Here is an 18,572-nt window from a genome sequence, read left to right on the forward strand (position 1 = left end):
CTGCAGGTTGCATAATAATATTATTGTTGTGTTATGCAAAAAATTGGGTGCCCTAACCTCGTCGAAGTCTTGTGATTTTCCAATAGTTTCATTCATCATCCTTTCACATGATATTTTGTTATCCCGTAGGTCTATTTGTATAAATATCACTAACCAACTTATCACCATATCATGAATGTCTGTACATACTGTATGCACTCCTCTAACCTCTAACCCATAAGTTGTCTAATCTTTCTCTATTCCATAAAGTAAAGCATTCATTGTGTTCGCGGTTTGTTTTCTCACCTAGGGACGGTCATATAGCAAATGGTATTATACCAGACATACCAGCGGGCAACGAGCACCAATCTCATGTTGATTTTCAATTGTTTAGCAAGGACAATCTTCCTGCTGGATTCACACATTCAGGTTATGTTCAGAATGTGGATGATGTATTTGCACCAAATAGTGGAGCAGAGGATATAAATCTAAACCAGATCAGTGCTGGATATCATCATGGTGGACATAGTAGTGGACATCATAAACATCATGGACATGGCGGAGGTGGTGGAGGAGGTGGTGGTGGAGGTGGTGGACATGGAGATCACAAACATTATGGGGAAGTCATCCATAGACATATCCACGAAGGTAAAGTAGATCACATTCACAAACACATTGGTAAGGCCGATCATGACCACAAGCACCATGGCTCGCATGGACACGATCACAAACATCATGGATCTCATGGTCATGAACACAAGCATCATGGTTCCCATGGACATGACCACAAACATGTTGCCCATGCCAAGCACGAGCATGGACATCATGGTCAAGCTGAACATCATCACAAACATGTTGGATCAGCAGCTCATGGCCACAAACATCATGGATCTCACGGACATCAACATAAACATGAAGGATCTCACGGGCACTCTCATCATCACTCAGGACAACATGATCATGGACACAAACATCATGGGTCACATGGACATGAACACAAGCACCATGGTACTGCAGGACATCATCATGAACATCACGGTACCGCAGGTAACATTTCAGGTTGAATCATCAATGTTTAAAACTCTTTGAAACTATTCAGTTTGATCATCTCAACTCAATCCAGATTAAATTATTACTTTGTTAGAAACAATCTTCACCTTATTATTCTTAGGTAATCAGGTTTTGCCCCGGGGTACCATTTTAACCCATGTTCCCCTATGTACAATTTTATGTGATGATTTTCGGCTTTTTATCTTATCCTCTATGAAAATAAATCCTTTTGTTCCATCCAATTACAATACATGCATTGGTTGCCTACATAATTATTATAGCCTTGGAATTATTCAGCCTAGACGGAAGTTCTATGAACTTCTATAAAATGACAAGTGTAAGTCTCAATGGAACATGTATGTAAACAAATATCAAAATGGCCATAGATATACGAATCTCCTTGATGTATATCGTCTTAATTTCCCTTTTGTTTAGTTACAAGAAATCTTTCTCAATGCTAGGATTTTGATCTTCGAAATAAAGAACTGATAAATTTCCATGACAGTCTATTTGTCGGTCAGGTTCTAGTCAGTTCTTAGGACTGTGTCTACATATGTTGGTACAATGTCCACATATGTTGGTGCGATGTCCACATATATTATTATAGTGTCCACATAATATGCTAGCGCGGTGCCTTGATGTGTGTAATGAAGACAAGTGTGAATTGGCCAATGTGTGCAACATAAGTATTTACTTGTCTAACAATATGTGAGGTGGACAGGTGGATAGGACAGGTAATTAACTAACTAAATTAGGTGAGTTCAGATAAACAAAGGTGTTTGTCCAGTCCTATCCTACCAGGATAAACAAAGTATTATTAGTTTGGAATTGTTTAGAATTAGAACATTTGAAAAGCTTGATTCCAAAATACCTACACGAAATCGGTTTTTAGTCCGTCCTTCCTTTATTATTACGATAGTAATAAAAAGGTATAAGGGACGGACTATTGTATTCGCTTCGGTGTCGTCTGTCACTTCCAGAAGAGGAACATGATCTTTCAAAAGCTATGAACGCCGAGTTATTTTTGTGACTATGCAATACGCCAAACATTAGGGTGATTGGTCTGAAATCTGGTTTTGCACTACCAGAATTTCGGATGACTAATATAAAAGCATCCAGGTATTCCGGGCACAAGATAGCCATTCAAAAAGTGTGTATTTATAATTTTTGGGAAAATGGCAGTGTGGTCCTCAATGAAAGCCTTTTGGGTTTTAAAATGTGCCTTTCTGGAGATTTTTTGTGACTGTTTCAAACCAAATTTTGGTCTACAGAATCTAAATACACTCGTGGTAGGTAATATTATGTATGCTCAAATTTATAACATTGATGATGAAATTCCATACCTCGACCGAGATTGAACCCATGCCCTCTTGATTACCAGTCTTACCAGATGTATACATTATACTAAAACATTCGAGTTTCGATTGGTAATTTGGTAACTTTCAGACAATAGAGAACTTACACGGAGAACATATTATACAAAGAACAAAGTAATGAACATGAATTTTCGAAGTAATGAACATGAACAAAGTAATGAACATGAATTTTCAAATAATATATCACAATTTGTGTTATTATCACAGCATCACAAGACTTTCCTCTCCCTCATTTGTCAATTATATCACTTATCTTTACTCCTGTAATGCCAGAAATTTCGGACATTACAATATTTCTCACCTCAAGAGCCCTCTCTTAAAGTAATGACATTATCATCTTGTGCGAAAGGGCTTCTAAAGAATACAAAATCAGTTCACTATACATAAACACTAATCAGTCTAATGGCAATCTCAAGTCACAAACTCCGTCACCTTACAAACTATTATTGAATAGAGACACGTTAGGGAACAGAGGGAAATTCGGGAATTCAGGAAACGGAGATTGGGAAAACATTGAAACATTGGTTGTAGGAATCGCAGCGGTTGTGCTAGAGGAGAATATGGACATTGCAGATGATAGTGGTGTTGTCTCCTCAACCACTTCATACGTTGGTGCTACCACAATGGGAGCCCAACTCGTGTTGGTGTTCAGTGAGTGAACGGTTGACACCGGAGTCAGGTGCTTGATATCGATGGAGCTCTCCTTGTCATCTAAATCCATCATGTCTGGCATTTCAGGGACATAGGGTATGAAAGGCACATAGGGAGGGTTTGGATATTCCGTGGCTGTCAGACGATCCAGGTTGGTTCCCGATTTCCAGTCGTCAAATTCGTTGAAGATTTCCCGAATTTTCTCGTCTTCTGGCGTAACCAGAGGTTGGAACTGGCTTTCAGTGCCCGACTGCCCGAGGTCGATACTGAGAGGTCCCATGTTCAGACTCGTTGGTACTTGACCTAACTGTCCGACAGTATTACCTGTTGGTCCCACATTACCTAGTTGTCTCTCATTACCCAACTGTCTCGGACTAGGACTTATCTGTCCTACTTCATGACCGGACGGTCCCACTTCATGGTTATGATGATGCGAGGCATCCCCATGATGTTGATGACTATTGTCGAAGAATCCATGGTGACTATTATCCACGTTAAAGTGTCCCCAATGATCATGATCGAAATCGCCGCTACCCAAATGACTATGTCCATGCTCATAATGACCTGAGGCTTCATGTAGATGGTTGTGGTTGCCAGAGTGGCTATGGGAGTGGTCATATGCTCCGTAATGATGATGTCCATATTGTCCATACGCATCGTGGTTATGTCCGTGGCCAAAGTCTCCATGGTGGTGCTGCTTGTGGTCGAATTCGCCCTTGTGGTGATGGTCGTGGCCGTGTTTACCATGGTGGGCGTGTCCATGCTCATGATGACCTTTGTGTCCATGTCCGTGGTCAAACTCTCCGTGATGATGATGGTCATGCTCACCCTTGCCTGTAAGTGAATAAGGTTGAGCATTTAAATCATTTTCCTGAACCCCAATTAATAGATTACAATATACACTATGGAACTAAAATACATATTATGGATATATATACCTACATAGATACTAATATTAATTAATGTACCTTTTGCTTTGATTACATTTTCTTGCCCACCTTCCAAATATGATTGTTAAGATTTTCAGAACTAAAATCTCAAAGAAATCCTTAGTTAGACTCAATATTTTTATAGTTCAGTCCTCAAAACCCCCTCCCAAATTGCCCTTGTTTACCTTTATGCTCATGGCCGTGTCCAAACTTCCCATGGTGGTCATGTCCATGATGATGACTACCATGGTGCTCATGTCCATGCTTATAATGTCCCTCATGTCCATGGTCATGTCCAAAGTGCCCGCTATGTCCATGCTTGTGTTTCGACTTGCCCTCGTGCTTATGAGCGTGTCCAAACTCCCCATGATGTCCATGTTCGTGCTTGGCATGTCCTTCGTGCTTATGGTCGTGCTCGGCATGCCCGTGATGGGAGTGTCCATGCTCATGCTTACCCTCGTGCTTGTGGTCGTGACCGTGGTGCCCGCTGTGTGCGTGCGCATGCGCGGCTTTAGCTGAAGGGGGGAGATGTGAGATAAGGTTATAATTAGATGAATAAGGTTCTTCCTTGATATATAAAGCTGTGTCCACACATTGTCGACGGCCGACAGCTTAACCCTTAAGTTCATACCGTATCACATATGATACATGAACTTCTCGGTACCACTGCTGCGATCTGTTAGACTTTTTTTGATTTTTGTTGATTCTGAGAGGTTCTCTATACACTTGGCAACACTTTGTGATAGAGAGTTATCACTTTGTTTGGAATTTAAGAAAAACATTGCCATTTCTGTCGTGAAAACCAGCAGGTGTCTTCAGAGGAAGATTTTGTGATTTTCAAGGTAAGTTTTGATGTATTTCCGTAAATATTTTTACTGTCGCAAAAAATATGGTCCTATTTCTTGTTCTTTCATAAATAAGACAACGCAAACAGATTTACTTCAATTATTATAGCAACTTAGCAAAACGCCAATTTGTTTGTGTATCACAGATGATACACCATGCACTGAGAGTCATGCAAATCAGACATCAGAGATACAAAACTTGTGCTTTTCATTGGTCCGTGTGTGTGTCTGTCTGTCTGTAAACAAAATATCTCGAGAACGGTAAGAGCTAGAGACTTAAAATTTGGTATGTAGTTGTCAAATGTGACAAGGATGCGACACAAAACCATAGGTGCTGCGGTTGGCGGTATTTAGGCCGATTTTTGACGGTTTTCCACCGCTTTTGGCGTTTTTCCTTTAGGGAACTTACTGCATTAGATGAATAAGGTTCTTCCTTGATATATAAAGCTGTGTCCACACATTGTCGACGGCCGACAGCTTGATGGTATGTATGGTAAGCCCAATAAGACCATTTGCTGTTATCTCGAACACTGACAGCATTTTTGGGAGGAGAAACAGTCAAAACCTACAGTATACCTCCCATTTTTCCAGGAATCGATATTCGGATCATCTATCATGGTTTGATAGTAGGCTACGGGACGGATTCCATACTAAATTTAACCGTGACTACCTCCTCAAATTCAACAGGTTCTCCCCTTCGGCCTAACCTAAGCTTTCTTTTCACCGAACTTACCTACGTGTTTGTGTCCATGCACATGGTTACCCTTGTGCACATGCCCATGTGCATGTTCTCCATGATGCACATGCTCATGACCTGCATGACCTTCATGATGATGGTCGTGAGACTGTTTGCCGTCATGACTGTGAAGGTGATCCACGTGTCCTTCATGAATGTGCTTGTGAATGACTTCTTTCTTGTGACCGTGACCGTCATCGCCTCCATCACCTCCGTGACCTCCGCCATGACCTCCTCCTCCACCATGACCTGCACCGCCGTGACCTCCTCCATGGCATCCGCCTCCCCCGTGACCTCCCCCTCCTCCGCCATGGCCATGACCTCCTCCTCCGTGTCCTCCTCCGCCACCGCCGTAGCCGTATCTATAGTAAGACCAATAAGACAATTTGCTGTTATCTCGAACACTGACAGCATTTTTGGGAGGAGAAACAGTCAAAACCTACAGTATACTTCCCATTTTTCCAGGAATCGATATTCGGATCATCTATCATGGTTTGATAGTAGGCTACAGGACAGATTCCATACTAAATTTAACCGTGACTACCTCCTCAAATTCAACAGGTTCTCTCCTTCGGCCTAACCTAAGCTTTCTTTTCACCGAACTTACCTACGTGTTTGTGTCCATGCAGATGGTTACCCTTGTGCACATGCCCATGTGCATGTTCTCCATGATGCACATGCTCATGACCTGCATGACCTTCATGATGATGGTCGTGAGACTGTTTGCCGTCATGACTGTGAAGGTGATCCACGTGTCCTTCATGAATGTGCTTGTGAATGACTTCTTTCTTGTGACCGTGACCGTCATCGCCTCCATCACCTCCGTGACCTCCGCCATGACCTCCTCCTCCACCATGACCTGCACCGCCGTGACCTCCTCCATGGCATCCGCCTCCCCCGTGACCTCCCCCTCCTCCGCCATGGCCATGACCTCCTCCTCCGTGTCCTCCTCCGCCACCGCCGTAGCCATGACCTCCTCCACCACCGCCGTGACCTCCCCCTCCATGACCATGACCTCCTCCGCCGTGACCTCCACCTCCGTGACCACCTCCTCCCCCATAACCATGACCTCCGCCACCTCCTCCATACCCGTGATCCCAACCTCCTTGACCTCCAAAGCCATGATCCCATCCTCCTCCGTGACCTCCTCCTCCAAAACCGTGACCTCCACCTCCATGACCTCCTCCTCCTCCCCCATGACCTCCACCTCCGTGGAAAGAGTCTTTGTCGACGAGCTTGTAAATTGTGTGGGTGTGCTTGATGTGCTTGACGTGCATGGGGACGTGAATGATCACCTTACCACCTGCCGTCCTGTGGATGGGAAGAAAGAGAAGAGAAGAAAGAGGAAGGTGTATGTATATTTGGGGCGCCAAATTTGGGAATTAAGGTGTGCCCAAACATAGTCGATCGATGCGACGAGATCAAACTATGTTGTCCAGGCAGTGTGGATGTATCAATCGACATCGATCGATGGCCGGTCGACTATGTGTGAACACGCCTTTAGAAGACGCTTGAGCTCAAAAGAGCGCAAATGTTTTGATCGAGCTGAAAAGGGCTCAAATATGGGGTTTGTAGATTAGGTGTAGAGGTAGAACATTTTAACGCCCATTGAAATCCATCCTCATCTGTAGATGGAATTGATTTTAATTGTGGTTCAACCCCAAAAGCACCCTTTTCCGTTGCTACCCTTGACAGGTGTAATGTTTTCGTGTATTTCCCTAGTGTCTAACTAACGTTTTCTTGGTTTACAAATAATCTTTGCCATTTTCCCATACCTCTCCTATCTTTATTTGCAAGTCATGGTGAAAACATTGCTGAACTGACACAAGGAAGAGTACATTGCTTAACTTACTGATCTGTGAAACTTAAACATTCTGAAACGAGAATCACTGCCAACAGAACCTGGAAAGAAAACAATAAAATTTGGGAATTAAGGTGTGCCCAAACCCAAACATAGTCGATCGACGCGACGAGATAAAACTATGTTGTCCAGGCAGTGTGGATGTATCAATCGACATCGATCGATGGCCGGTCGACTATGTGTGAAGTGTGAACACCGTCCATAGAAATCCAGCCTCATCTGTAGATGGAATTGATTTTAATTGTGGTTCAACCCCAAAAGCACCCTTATTCCGTTGCTACCCTTGACAGGTGTAATGTTTTCGTGTATTTCCCTAGTGTCTAACGTTTTCTTGGTTTACAAATCATCTTTGCCATTTTCCCATACCTCTCCTATCTTTATTTGCAAGTCATGGTGAAAACATTGCTTAACTGACACAAGGAAGAGTACATTGCTTAACTCACTTATACAAGAGTACATTGCTTAACTTACTGATCTGTGAAACTTAAACATTCTGAAACGAGAATCACTGCCAACAGAACCTGGAAAGAAAACAATTGAAAGAGAGAATTAGAGAGGTCAAGTTCAATAACCAAATAGTACTAGATACAGTTTCGATGACTCGTCTTCGTCAAGGTCAAATAATAGATCGGAAATCGATCAGTTTCACCTGTACGAGCAAGTGTCATCTTAGAGAGGTCAAGTTCAATAACTAGATACAGTTTCGATGACTCGTCTTCGTCAAGGTCAAATAATAGATCGGAAATCGATCAGTTTCACCTGTACGAGCAAGTGTCATTCCATGAGAGATGGAATTATTTTTGGAGTTGTCTGGTAGATCATTTGGTACCCATTATGTGATGTTAAAATGTTTAAATACATTAACTATTATTATCAAAATTGGCAACAGCTCAAAGAGGAAGAGGAGGAGGAGAAGAAGAAGACGACGAAGAAGAAGAAGAAGAAGAAGAAGAAGAAGAAGAAGAAGAAGAAGAAGAAGAAGAAGAAGAAAATGTTTAAACACATTAAATATTAATATCTAAATATCATATTTGGCAACAGCTCAAAGAGGAAGAGGAGAAGAAGAACTCCAAGTGTCGTCATGGTCCTAATAGAAAATAAACCAAGAAATCTTAATATTTCAACTGTCAGCATAAATTAAAAGCATGTAACAGTTGAAATCCCAGCACATGTAGAGGAATAGGAAAAGATAGTGATCCATTGAACATAGTTATTTTGTTATGTGTAATTTTAAGCTGTCAAGGCTAATAGAAAATAAACCGAGAAATCTTAATATTTCAACTGTCAGCATAAATTAAAAGCATGTAACAGTTGAAATCCCAGCACATGTAGAGGAATAGGAAAAGATAGATCAGCATCTATCACGCGTAAGCAGAAAATCAATTCATAAAATCAAAATTGATAGGTAATGATCCACATATCTTTGTTACTAACAGATAGTAAATTGCGAAAGTATTGAATTTGAGATTCAGTTGTTCAACGTTCTTTCACTTTCACGATAACTGTTTCAAGTTGGTCTAGCAGTAGTTTTTCTATTACTAAGGTAACAATAGTAGGTACATAGTTATGGGTTAGTAACAATATATAGTTATGGGATTATTAAAGATTGTGCAATATTCTTTCCATTCATTCATGTGTATCTATCGTAACCCAGTGGTCATCATCCGGATTAGGTTAGATAATCCGGATTTGGTACAACCGAATTTAGCAGAGTTTGGCGGAGTTTCTACCATTTCCACCATATTTTGACAGTTCTCGTCTTTCCTGTGTGAATTATCATCATCAGCTTCTAAAGGCCACCCTTGTCGTTGTAGCCAAATGAGTTGTTGATCGGATGAGCAGCCCATTTTCGCCTGGGTGTCTTGAAAACAGCTTGCTCTAGGTCTGCCTCTGATTCGCTTGATTCGCATGAGATTCAGATTTCGGCAGAATTTCTACAATTTCCATCATATTTCTGGTATTTTGTCGTTTTCCTGTGTGCGAATTTTGCTGAGGTCTATTTAGAGTTTGGCAGAGATAGTATAATTATTGGTTTGTTGGTCAGAATGAGTAAGATGCGTGTCTACATAAGTTTTCTTTTCGCCACATTTGGTGGGAATTGAGGTTTATCGGACAGTGAGTTCGATTGTCTAGTTTTCATCTGACTATGTCTGTCTGTTCTCTCATGGTCTCACCACAACGCTAGATGTCGCGTCGCTTACATTTAGATTCGGATGTATTAAAATTTACATCATCCATTTAGTGGTTATAATAGTCAGGCTTTCACACACATATTTACTAGGTAGAAACACACTACTATCACGTCACGTCACGTGATTACATACCTTATTTGAAAAGATACTTTCGCGCTCTGTGCTACTATAGCAGCTATCGAAAGTATTTGAAAGTTTACATCGAAAGTATTACAGAGCTTTGAAAGTTTACATCCCAACATTCCTAACTCACCTTTGAAAGTTTGTACATTTGGATACTATCAAAGGTTCTTGAGGTACGTTTTCACTTTATTGATTGTGGCTCCCGTTTTTTGGCATATTTTGGCTTTAAAAAGTATTTTTTACTCGTAAGCCTCTTCTGGAAGTCTACTTGAAGGAAAACCAAAATCCATGATGTGGAGAGGTAGGTATCATGCACATGCACATTATTTTACAACTTATATATATAAAAAAAAACACTCACCCGCCACATGAATGTCGTCTTTCGCCACAACTTTTAAAGTTTCAGCCGGATTCTCCACAGGAACTTTCGCGTCAAACCACGGATCAGTCAACTCTTGTACCAAACAACCAACTCATACTGGCGATCTGTCTTCGCCCAAGATGACTGGAAAATCCTCTCTCCTCTTGCTAATTACAGTTATGAACTTTATTGAGCAGTTCCTTATTGAGACCAAGTAATCCTGATGGTTCATTACATTCTAGTACGTTTAGTAGCCATCGTTAGATCGATCTCAAGTTACGTCATAACTGATTGAGAAGTTTTTTACGATGAGCTATTACGCCATTGGAAAAGTTTCCCGTTTAACTCGGGCAGAGAGTTTTATACTTTTTTGAAAAGAGGAAACAACGTCTGGTAAATAGGGCAAGATGGTTAAACCCGAGATTCTGAAAAGTTCCTCCAAGTAGTCCTGATGGTTCATTACATTCTAGTACGTTTAGTAGCCATCGTTAGATCGATCTCAAGTTACGTCATACCTGATTGAGAAGTTTTTTTACGATGAGCTATTACGCCATTGGAAAAGTTTCCCGTTTAACTTGGGCAGAGAGTTTTATACTTTTTTGAAAAGAGGAAACAACGTCTGGTAAATAGGGCAAGATGGTTAAACCCGAGATTCTGAAAAGTTCAAATTGCTTGTAGGTGGGGGGCTCTTAATGCTATGGAAGTACTAGGTACTCAATTCATCAACTTATCTAGGATCACAAAGCCACAAATAATATCAGTAAAAAGACAAAACTAGTTCCTCTAAATTAGTATTTTCACAGATCACTTAAACAAAGGGTTCTAAATAAGGGAATAATGCTACTGTGCCCAAAGAAACCTATAATGTCCTCGGGCCTGTGAGCTGAGAAAAAAAGTCAAGTAGAAGAATGTTTGGGAAAACAGACATAGCTTTTAACAACATCAACAGTCAAAACCTAACAAATAATCCAAACAAACATGGAAGATCAAGGAAAGGTGCAATCACACAAAAGATAAACTCGCAATCTTAAAGCAGACCCACTACTCTTCAAGCAACTCCAAGACATACATATAACATTGAAATCAAAAGCAAACTAATAGAAACACTTGTAAAAATCGATAATGAAAGATGGAAACCAAACTACAGTATAGGACACAATTCTAGAAACACAAATGAAAGTGAAAAGGCACCCACAAAACAAACCCAACTTGCACGAACACTGATATGGAAGAAACTGTCACAAGACACACTGACATCCAAAGAAAACCTCTTGGTCCACTTTCCCACTTGAACCCTGGCACAGTATTGGCTTGCACTTGTGATAGGTTGTGCCAATGTTTGGGTTGGGGACTCTAGTCTTCTCTTACTTCATTTTTTCGTGTCGGATAATTGGATCCAATGATTGCATCGCTAATCACTTGTGAACCGTCGGGTATTTTGCTTCTAAGTGTTTCAAATGTTTGGAGAAAAAAGTATGCAATTTTGTTAGGATCGGTCTACACGTCATTTCGAATCGTTTGAAGTCGGATACTTTAACCCAGGGTTGTCCAACCTTAGGGCACCCGAGGGCCGCAAGAGACAAAGGTAGAGAGTTGGCGGGCCGCAAAAACTCAACTCACGGGGGGAAGTGTTTCAAATGTTTGGAGAAAAAAGTATGCAATTTTGTTAGGATCGGTCTACACGTTATTTCGAATCGTTTGAAGTCGGATACTTTAACCTATCTCAAAAGGACCTAATTCTAGATTCCTGGGCCTTTTTATTTGGAACTGATTAGGAGTAGAAGAACATTTAGGTTGTTAACATCAGTTTTGATGACCGGTGAAACAGTAAAAATCACAATTATTGTGACGAAATTTCCATAATTCACCAAAATCCAAAATGTCTAACGAAACTTTGGATTTAATGATATTCCTGGTAGACGTATCTAAACTAACAATAATTATAAAAAAAGAGACCTTTTGAATAGCTTTGTGTTAACAAAGGCCCATCTCATAATTTAGTCTATCTTATACTCCTAGACCTACTGGTTTTTGGGCAAAATTATACGTAGAACGCTGAATGTGTGTTTTGAGACTTAACCTATCTCAAAAGGACCTAATTCTAGATGCCTGGGCCTTTTTATTTGGAACTGATTGGGACTAGAAGAACATTTAGGTTGTTAACATCAGTTTTGATGACCGGTGAAACAGTAATAATCACAATTATTGTGACAAAATTTCCATAGTTCACCAAAATGTCTAACGAAACTTTGGATTTAATGATATTCCTGGTACTCGTATCTAAACTAACAATAATTATAAAAAAAAGACCTTTTGAATAGCTTTGTGTTAACAAAGGCCAATCTCATAATTTAGTCTATCTTATACTCCTAGACCTACTGGTTTTTGGGCAAAATTATACGTAGAACGCTGAATGTGTGTTTTGAGACTTTTGATCACTAGAAAAATAGGTAGTTAAGTTATACTTTAGAACCACTCAGAAAAAAGCGATTGATTTCAATTTTAGTCAGATAATCCATATGGTTTTGGTTTTCCTTAGCTCGTTTATACCGAGCCTCTAGTTTTTGTTAACCCGATGTCAACATTATCGAGATGATCTATATCGTGATTAATACGATTATAATGAAACCAGTGGAGGTGCTCGGTGCTCTGTTTACCATTTATGTTCGATCTTATCACAGAGTTTTCAGTCAATCCAGAGTTTAAGAAATACTGGTCTGCGAAAATCAAATGGGCGACGTCACAGAAAACCCTTGACACTGTGTTAACTTTTAGTGGTAAGATCGGCCATTAGTGAAACGAGAATGTTGGATTATGGATTATCCTTTGAGATCGAATAGATGGATAATGATTTCATAAGGATTATTGATCTACGTAAATCAAATGGGCGACGTCACAGAAAACCCCTTGACACTGTGTTAACTTTTTGTAGTAAGATCGGCCATTAGTGAAACGAGAATGTTGGATTATGGATTATCCTTTGAGATCGAATAGATGGATAATGATTTCATAAGGATTATTCTCTGGATTATGAATTTTGTTTGAGTTCACAAGTCCAAACCAATCGGACATAGCACATGTTTCCATACATATATCTAACATTTAATGTGATAATGTTGAGCATAATAGGTACTCGTTCAAAAGAGAGCGAGCGAGTAGTGCGTCTGCCTTGTAAGCGCTAGGTAGGGTGTTCACAATTTCAGTCCGGGGCGAATTTCAACCTAAAACAGATAAGGTTTTTTGTTCTCGGAACGGCAGGCTTTCTCTTGTCTTGTCTTTTGTTCTCCTAATTCTCTCTTCAATTTTGGGACGTCAAGACCTCCGTTGTTACAGTTTCGAACCTGCTGGAAAATAAAGAAGAAAAAACACCTTCCCCCTAATCAAAAAATCTTCCCCTAATCCATTACTTTCCGGTCGACACTCAATCGACAAATCGGTGTGACGTAATCAGGCGGCAAATTTTCCGACCTGATAAAAAATGGCCGGAGATTAATCAGAACGACAATTTGTTTTTATCTTGATCTATTTTTACATGCAAACTGACATTCTGGTGTGCAGGCTCCGAGTCGATTCTCCCAGAACATTGAACTCTTGAATCGCTTGATCCCGAATAATTCAACCGAGGGTAGAAAAACACGTTAGATGGGTGTTGATATGTGTAACTTTGTGCCCTAATTATAATGTTTTCTACGCCTAAAAAGTCCCATAATACCTAATATGCTACTAACAGATCCAAACTAACAAAGTTCAGGTAGTTCACATTTACTTACTTACTTACCTAGTTCGGAGCCTTCACAAATGGCGAGGGTCCTTGACGTCCCTCGTTGGGGTTGAGTTCTCGGGTTGTTCTGCTCGGCCACATGTCCTGCTCACTGCAGTATTTTAGCTCGGATGATGTCCGGTTTAGCTCAGGTAGTCCACAGTGTAGTAAAAGCGACAATGCTCATAAAAACAGCGAAAATCTAGGATGGGTCAATTTGACGTACCTCAAACCTCAAGATGAGACAAGATACTAAGGTTGGACGGCAGAAATTACCTTTAACAATGACCAGAATTCTTTGAATGACCAGATTTCTACAAAATTGGATAAGAAATTGTTCGACAGTTCTCGTCAAACAAAAGGACAGACCATCATCACTGAGTGCAAAATCGTCGAGTCAAAACTGAAAACTCACATCGTTCGATCACTCTAATGGCCATCCTGAGACTTCGGGAACACATAAGTTGGTCAGTGTGTCTGCAATTATCGGAATAACAGGCATTCAGACACTAACTGCAATCCATTGCACAATATAATACGGTTCACATAAGATCTTAGCAGCACTTATCGCATGAAGAACACATAAGAGATATAAGTCATAAGTGGCATGAAAACTGACCATGTAATGTTTTAGGTATAATGATGATTTAAGTGATCTAAAAAGGCACAAACCGCCAGAAACGATAGGGCGGTAGACCACAGTTTTCCACACAATTTAACATCTCCCTAACACAGGGTTAGATTTGGCACGATTAGTCCTATAGGACAATGACGTTAATCATAAGGGTGACAAATAGTGGCAATGCCTTTGTTACAACGGGGAATTGCAACGCGGCCGATCCCTTTGGAAAAGAAAAGAAGAAGAACGAAGAGGAGGAGGAGGAGGAGGAGGAGGAGGAGGAGGAGGAGAGCGATACTCGACAGGTGGCCATATACATATCTCAGCACACCATGCTTTAGAAGTCTGGACAAAAAGGTATACTAGTTTGGTAAACTTGAGCAGAAAAACGACATACTCTAGCATCGAAAAGTTAGCCAGAAAACTCCACTCCAGGGAGGATACGAACCCGCAACCTCCAGATCAAGAGTCATTACAGTTTTTGGCTAGACCCTAGCTTGGATCATTTTGTTGGAATAACTTCATTGGATCCTGCATCTGTCTAGCTGTATAAGGGGAAGACAATTTAGAGATAATTGTATACATTCGTAATGATACTGTGGACATAACAGATTTGACTTGCACACCAGAAGTGTTATAGGATTCTGTCTGATTCTACTTACTTCAGACAGCCGCAGCAGGACGAGCGGTTTCAACCAATATAATAGTCAAGGAAATTCAGATTAAAAGATAAATTAAAATAATATTGTTGAAATGTTATCAGTTTTCTCGAACTTTTAGTCTTTTACATGATAAAATCATAATTATTGTCTACAACTCTACATATTTACTTTTTCCTTGTTTTCATTTGTCTATCTCTGTATTTCGATGCAAGTTGTTTCTTCTTATTAGTATGTACATATATTGGTAAAAGAAGGGCCGTCGGCTGTTTGAGCCTTATGTCACTGCGACCATTTCCCCTTTATTTTTCTAAAAGAGCTTCCATAAAGGATTTGGTTTCCAGTATACAAATACTCCGGTTTATTTCCATCTACTTAGCCAGCCTAGTTAGCTTAGTTGGTAGTGCGTCTGCCTTGTAAGCGCTAGGCCGCGGGTTCGATTCCCGCCCGGGGCGGATTTTATCCTGATGGGATAATGTTCGTTCTCGGAACGGCTGGCTTTCTCCTATCCTGTCTTCCTTCTCTCCTCGATTTCGGGACGATAAGACCATAGCAGTTAAAGTTCCCTCTGTCAAACCTCTTAAAAAAAAAAAAAAAAAAAAAAAAAAAAAAAAAAAAAAAAAAAAACAAAAAAATCTCGTTTAGTCCTGTTTCAGCAGGGAATGAGATATTATGGGTATCTTTACAGTCTTAATTCTGTTTGTCGTTCTGCTTATTGGAGAGATTTGTCAGTGTGGTGTGGGTGATCAGCTACCAGAACCAGATCTTCAATATCCATCAGTGGAAATATGCTCAGCACATTGCTTCATTCGAAGATTTTCCTCCTGGGATTTCCATTTTTTCAAAGGTCACTCTCTAGAGGTACATCATTATTATACTCGGTATAAAGAGAAAGAGTAAAAATAAAAACTTCCTGATGTCGCTAACCAAAACAAACATCATGTGAGGCGGGCGTGGCTCTGTCCTGAACGAGATTTACCTACAATAGTTCATGCGGAAACACTTTGACTACATCTTTCTGACTCTACATGAGCTCACGTGACGTGATAGTAGTCTGCTCTCCTACCTTAACTGCTAAGGGTCTTATCGTCCGAAAGCGAAGAGAAGAAGAAGACAGGATAGTAGAAAAGCCAGCCTTTATGAAACCGAACCTTATCTTGTTTAGGATGAAATTCACCCGGGTAGAAAATCGATCCGCGACCTAACGCGCTTACAAGGCAGACCCTCCAAGCCTAACTAAAGGCGTAGATGATAATGGCTAGAGTAATAAATTAACAATATGGATATTAAAGCTGAACATAGGGATGGCTCGGCCGGTCGGTTTGCCTTTTTTTAACGTGCAGACTAGCACGCTCCACAAGTAATATAAGTAGACTTTATTAATAAACCATGTTGATGCATAAAAAAAAAAACATTTCCAGAAAACATCACACTAGGGAACCCCTGCTCCATCTTCCAAGTTCGAACTTCTGGCCTTGTACCGGGTCCCTCGCAGCCTCAGGGACACTGCCCGTATAATCGCTATTTGGACCTTAGTTTTTATCCACCCTGATAACTGGCTGATGCACTTATTCCATTTTACACTTAGTGTTGAGGCTATTCTTTTCAGGAAGGATGTGAACTCAAGATGTAACGCACCATCAACCGAACAAATAAGTGGAGAAAAAGAGCCCCGAATATCTTCAACCGCCCTGTCATATTTAGTATGTTTCTCCGTGGCATGAGCTTTAGAAGTAGTTGTCCACTCTTGGGATTCGTAGGAAGGAGCGTCAGCGTTGATTACGCGATTATCAAAAAACGCAGCCTTTCCAGATTCCCAAATACCATTGACTTTGATATCAGTTATCAAAGCAGCTACATTAGGACCAGCTTGGATAATGTTTGTGAATTCATTCGTTGGATTATGTATGTAATTCTCCAAGCTCTAGGCTGGCTTATAGCTTTAGCCAAATCTATCTTGCAATACTATCGTCAGGATTTAGTTCCTACATTAGGACCAGCTTGGATTATGTATGTAATTCTCCAAGCTCTAGGCTGGCTTATAGCTTTAGCCAAATCTATCTTGCAATACTATCGTCAGGATTTAGTTAGAAAGCACCAAAACCATCACGGTGGTTAGAGAAATCAGCGAATAGTAATTAAGTGAAGCGGAAAGCTTGCATAATGCTGTCAATCCATCATCTAGTTCGATCCAGACTCTGCGACAGCAATCATGAGGTGGTGCCAGTCTGACGGGATTATATTTCGATATCTGGTAAGTAGGTACCATAAAGTGCCCCTAAAAGTCTTTACTTTCGTCATAGCTACTTAACTTTCAAAGAGAGATACCATCAGTACCTATTTCAATTTTAACATAAATACCTTCAAAAAAGTTTGTGATTGAGTTTAAATTTGATATTTAGGTGAAATTTTAAAGTTTATCAAATTATCAGTTTCAGTATACCTACCTATACTAGTGGAAATTTAGTGATTCATTTTGGACCTTTCTACTCTCTAGGTCTTTTTTATTTACCTTATTCTGAGTGAGGTTTTACAGTTCAAATTCAAGTTCAACATACAATAAGTATTCATACCAGATTTTCTATTTTCGACCCTAGAGCTAGACTCTAAAAAGTAATGTAGGTAACAGAAAGTAAAAAGTATAAAATAATTATCAGTTATTAGCGCAGCGTACAGTGACAATTCGAGATCTACAGTGATATTCCGAATTTGTATGAATGCCTGGAATTTTTATATGTAAGCAATATGCTACACATGAAATTTTGGACCAAATTGTTTAACTAATAGACTCTAATCTAAAGTCTAAACCCCTTTTTTATTATGTGCTCACTGCTCAACTTGATATTGTGTTTCGCTAGGGGACTTTAAAATGGGAGGATACTAGTCCCTTGCTAAAGAAATAACAAAGGTTGAGTGTGAAGGACATCCACTCGTAACTTTTGTAGCCAAAACACCAAATGTTAGCCCACAGCATTCACCCCAGGGCTGATTGAAAGGCTGTCAAAAAAAAAAAAAAAAAAAAAAAAAAAAAAAAAAAAAAAAAAACCCGACCCCCCGTTAACAACGGGAAACAGGAGAAAAAAAAAAAAAAAAAAAAAAAAAAAAAAAAAAACGCCGAACCCGTCTGAACACGGGAAAAGGCGAGAAAAAGAAGAAGCTTGGGCGTTATAATATTTATCTGCTTTCAGATACCCTGGTACTTGGTTGCTATTTTTCTTCTCACTACATTCAAGGAAACGATGGCCCGGAAAAAGTAAGTTGTTCATTTTCATTTATTTATACCGACATACGTGACTGTTTAGTCTGCAAGGAGTTCAAAATCCTGTGAATAATCAGTACTTATTATTATTATTATTATTATTTAAGAGTTTGACAGAGGGAACTGTAACTGATATGGTCTTCGAAGAGAGAAGGAAGACACGATAGGAGAA

The 18,572-nt window shown here is 40.0% G+C and overlaps 2 protein-coding genes across 2 annotated transcripts; one reads left to right on the plus strand and one right to left on the minus strand.

Annotated features, from left to right (window-relative positions):
- Positions 1-249: 249 nt before the first annotated feature.
- On the plus strand, positions 250-1,043 carry LOC108253575 (histidine-rich glycoprotein-like; the record flags this gene model as incomplete). Its single annotated transcript, XM_017447794.1, has 1 exon — positions 250-1,043. A coding segment is annotated over one exon (794 nt), but the record flags the coding sequence as incomplete, so codon positions are not given.
- A 1,795-nt stretch (positions 1,044-2,838) lies between these two features.
- On the minus strand, positions 2,839-6,057 carry LOC103518391 (sarcoplasmic reticulum histidine-rich calcium-binding protein-like). The gene is made up of 4 exons (XM_026830204.1): positions 6,017-6,057; positions 5,564-5,928; positions 4,171-4,500; positions 2,839-3,890 (listed from the first exon to the last, which is right to left on the minus strand). Exons 1-4 carry the CDS (start codon positions 6,055-6,057, stop codon positions 2,839-2,841), a joined length of 1,788 nt encoding a protein of 595 aa, XP_026686005.1.
- Positions 6,058-18,572: the final 12,515 nt, after the last annotated feature.

This window comes from Diaphorina citri, unplaced genomic scaffold, assembly GCF_000475195.1.
Source record: "Diaphorina citri unplaced genomic scaffold, Diaci psyllid genome assembly version 1.1 scaffold2178, whole genome shotgun sequence".
NCBI lineage: Eukaryota > Metazoa > Arthropoda > Insecta > Hemiptera > Psyllidae > Diaphorina > Diaphorina citri.